The sequence below is a fragment of the Sus scrofa genome, chromosome 13 (assembly GCF_054392235.1).
Source record: "Sus scrofa isolate SSC_HxYL_T2T_F1_AM1 chromosome 13, Sscrofa_HxYL_maternal_Yorkshire_Landrace_v2.0, whole genome shotgun sequence".
In the NCBI taxonomy this organism is placed as follows: domain Eukaryota; kingdom Metazoa; phylum Chordata; class Mammalia; order Artiodactyla; family Suidae; genus Sus; species Sus scrofa.
The window spans coordinates 175,182,783-175,184,541 of record NC_139395.1 but is presented as its reverse complement, the minus strand read 5'-3'; the positions used below and the strand labels follow the sequence as shown (position 1 = coordinate 175,184,541).

General features: G+C 35.7%; 1 protein-coding gene across 1 annotated transcript; it reads left to right on the top strand.

Moving 5' to 3' along the window:
* Positions 1–407: 407 nt before the first annotated feature.
* On the top strand, positions 408–1,334 carry LOC110256445 (olfactory receptor 5K3-like). The gene has a single exon (XM_084989979.1). It carries the CDS (start codon positions 408–410, stop codon positions 1,332–1,334), a length of 927 nt encoding a protein of 308 aa, XP_084846105.1.
* The last annotated feature ends 425 nt before the right edge of the window (positions 1,335–1,759 follow it).

Sequence of the window (1,759 nt, the reverse complement as noted above, 5' to 3'; positions counted from 1 at the left end):
ACACACATATATATATACACATAAAAAAGATTTTATATTTATTTTATGCTAATCTAACACAAAAACTGACACATATTATTTGGGAATACTGAATCAAAAATGGGTACCTTAGATATGCACAGTATTTCTCACAAATTTATAAGTACAAGTCTTTTCCACTGTAAGCATGATCCTTAGAATTAACAAACATTTCTGGGAATCCTGAGCTTCAGAGTCAAGATCTTAAAACTTACATTACACAGAAATAAATATATCCTATAGGTATGTGTTCCTGTATACCAGAGGAAATGGGAGAAATTTGAAGAAGAGCTCCACTCCTCATAAAAAGAAAACCTGGAAGGGAAAAGTATACACACTCTAATTTCAAAACTTTTATCTCCACAATTCCCATGTCAACAGAGGTGGATATGACTGAGGATAACCACTCCTTGACAACTGAATTTATCCTCATAGGATTTACTGATCACCCAGAGCTGAGGATCATCCTGTTTCTGGTGTTCCTTACCATCTACCTGATCACCATGGTGGGAAACCTTGGTCTGGTGGCACTGATATTTACAGAGCATCATCTTCACACACCAATGTACATCTTTCTGGGCAACCTCGCTCTGATGGATTCCTGTTGTTCCAGTGCCATCACCCCCAAGATGCTACAGAACTTCTTTTCCAAGGACAGAATCATTTCCCTCTATGAATGCATGGCACAATTTTATTTTCTCTGCTTTGCTGAAACTGCAGACTGCTTTCTCCTAGCAGCAATGGCCTTTGATCGCTATGTAGCCATCTGCAACCCACTGCAGTACCACACCATGATGTCCAAGAAACTCTGCCTTCAGATGACCACCGGGGCCTACATAGCTGGAAACATGCATTCCATGATTCATACAGGCTTTCTCTTTAGGTTAGCTTTCTGTAGATTTAATCAAATTAATCACTTTTTTTATGATGTTCTTCCATTATTCAAACTCTCCTGTGTTGATACTTATATCAATGAATTGATGGCATTTATCTTTGCTGGGTCAGTTTTGATCTTCTCTATCACCATAGTAATAATATCTTACCTTTTCATCCTTTTCACAATTTTCACAATGAAATCCAACAAGGGAAGAGGCAAAGCCTTATCCACCTGTGCATCCCACTTTCTCTCTGTCTCAATATTCTATGGTTCTCTTCTCTTCATGTATGTTCGACCAAATTCCAGGAATGAAGGAGATAAAGCTATACCTGCTGCTATTTTTTATACTCTCATGATTCCTTTATTAAACCCTTTTACTTATAGCCTAAGAAATAAGGAAGTAATAAATGTTACCAAAAAAATTATGAAGATTTCATAACATTATGAAACAAATACTATTCCATATGGATAACTGATTTGAATCTGATTAAACTTTTTTCTGAATCAACAGCATTGAGAAGGTGGAAAATGAGTGTTTCATATATAACATTAAATTACTAAAACATGATGGTGTATCAATCAAATAACCAAGTGTAAATGGTATTTCAAAATCTAAGCTGCAAGGTTTCATCAGGAGTGAGCTAAAAAATTACCCTTCAGGTCACAATTGTGTCAGGGTGTAATTAGTTACACTTCATTACTATGTTTCAGAGTATAGTACGTTGCAAATTTCAACAAATTCCACAAATGCAAGGAATTAAAATCACTACATATAAAGGTCACCTCCATTTAATATTTTTGCATAATTTCTGGAATACCAAGGCGTAATCATACAAATTCCTCATATCCCAAATCTGCTTCAGC